General features: G+C 66.7%; 1 protein-coding gene across 1 annotated transcript; it reads right to left on the reverse strand.

Moving 5' to 3' along the window:
* Positions 1-220: 220 nt before the first annotated feature.
* Positions 221-2,044, reverse strand: LOC113941803 (IQ motif and SEC7 domain-containing protein 1-like; the record flags this gene model as incomplete). Its single annotated transcript, XM_027632945.1, has 3 exons — positions 221-454; positions 1,658-1,780; positions 1,883-2,044. Coding segments are annotated over 3 exons (519 nt in total), but the record flags the coding sequence as incomplete, so codon positions are not given.
* Between the last annotated feature and the right edge of the window lie 6 nt (positions 2,045-2,050).

A 2,050-nucleotide genomic window follows, 5' to 3' on the forward strand; every position in this document is an offset into this window, starting at 1 on the left:
AGGGGACACTGAGGGAACACCGAGGGGACAATGGGGGGACACCAAGGGGACACCGAGGGGATGCTGGGGGGACACTGGGGGACACCAGGGGGGCGGTGAGGGGACACTGGGGGGATGCCAAAGGGACACTGGGGGGATGGTGAGGGGACACTGACAAGGGGACACCGGGGGGACACCGAGGGGACAATGGGGGGATGCTGAGGGGACACCAAGGGGACACCAAGGGGATGCCGAGGGGACACGGAGGGGACACGGAGGGGACGTCGGCAGGACTGTGGTGGCCTCACCCCGCAGGTTCTTGATGAAGTCCTCGAGCTTCATCTTGCGCTCGGCCTTGACGCTGGGGCTGTACATGTCGGTGTTGAGCAGGATGATGGCGAAGGCCAGGATGAAGATGGTGTCGGGGTTGCGGAACTGGCGCAGCAGGGCCGCGTTGCACACGCAGTAACGCTGGCTGCGGGACACAACCCCCACGGGGGCGCGGGGTCAGGGGGTCACGGGGTCACGCTGCCCCATGGGGTCACGGTGTCTCACGGGGTCATGGTGCCCAACGGGGTCACGGTGCCCCATAGGGTCATGGTGCCCCACAGGGTCACGCTGCCCCACGGGGTCACGGTGCCCCACAGGGTCATGGTGCCCAAGGGGTCACACTGCCCCAAGGGGTCATGCTGCCCCACAGGGTCACTGTGCCCCACGGTGCCCGGGAGCACCCCCAGGGTGGAGCAGCACCCCAAGGTGACACCAGGCTATAGGGTCACCTAGAACATGGGCCACCACCCCCAATGTCCCCTCCTTGATCCACAGGGTCACCTAGAATGAGGGACACACCCCCAATGTCCCCTCACTCTGTAGGGTCATCTAGAACATGGGCCACACCCCCAGTGTCCCTCCAGTCTATAGGGTTACCTAGAACGTGGGCCACACCCCCAATATCCCTCCAGTCCATAGGATCACCTAGAACATGGGCCACCACCCCCAGTGTCCCCTCCCTGATCCACAGGGTCACCTGGAACGTCACCCCATGGCACCATCCCAATGTCCCCCCAGTCCATAGGGTCACCTAGAACGTGGGCTGTGGTCTGTAGGGTCACCCAGAGGGTGGGCCACCCCCTCAACGTCCTCCCAGCCTGGAGGGTCCCCTAGAACTGGTCCCATGGGGCCCATCAACCCCAGTGCCCCCTCTGGACCCACAGGGTCACCCAGAACGTCACCTGGTCCCGCGGGGGTCACCACCCCCAGTGTCCCCCCCAGTCCACAGGGTCACCTGGAACATGGTGACTCCATGGGGAGCACACGATGGGGCACAGGGGCCCCCCCAGGACCAGGACAGGGGGACAGGGGGACAGGGGGACACAGGGACACGGGGACACGGGGACAGGGGGACAGAGGGACAGGGGACACAAGGAGAGTGGGACAGGAGGACACAGAGACAGGAGGACATGGGGACAGGGGACACGGGGACACAGGGACAGGGACAGGGGGACACAGGGACACAGGGACACAGGGACAGGGGACACAAGGACAGGGGGACATGGGGACAGGGGGACAGAGGGACATGGCAATAGAGGGACATGGGACACAGGGACATGGAGACACAGGGACATGGGGACAGGGGGACAGGGGGACATGGGGACAGGGGACCAGGGCCCCCCCTCACCTGAAGGCCTCGATCAGGCGCTCGACCTTCTGCGCCTCCCCCTGCACCCGGATGTGGGACTGGAACTTCCGCAGGGCCTCGTCCAGCTCCATCCCCGAGAAATCCATCTCGTCCACCACGCAGCTGCACCGGGAGACCCCGCGCCAGGGGATGGGCCCGGGGCCCCCCCCGCCCCCCCCCCGTGCCCCCCCCCCCGCCCCCCCGGCCCGGGGCGTCCCCCCGTACTCGAGGACGTCGCGGTTGAACTGCTTCTGCCGGTTGCCCAGGAACTCCCCGATCATCTGCCGGCTCAGCCCCTTGCGCTCCAGGATGAAGTGGGCGACGCCCACGGGGGTGTCGGACAGGAACCCCCTCTCGATCAGGTACTGGATCCCCTTCTCCGGCTTCCTGGGG

This window comes from Corapipo altera, unplaced genomic scaffold, assembly GCF_003945725.1.
Source record: "Corapipo altera isolate COAL_440 unplaced genomic scaffold, ASM394572v1 59347, whole genome shotgun sequence".
In the NCBI taxonomy this organism is placed as follows: domain Eukaryota; kingdom Metazoa; phylum Chordata; class Aves; order Passeriformes; family Pipridae; genus Corapipo; species Corapipo altera.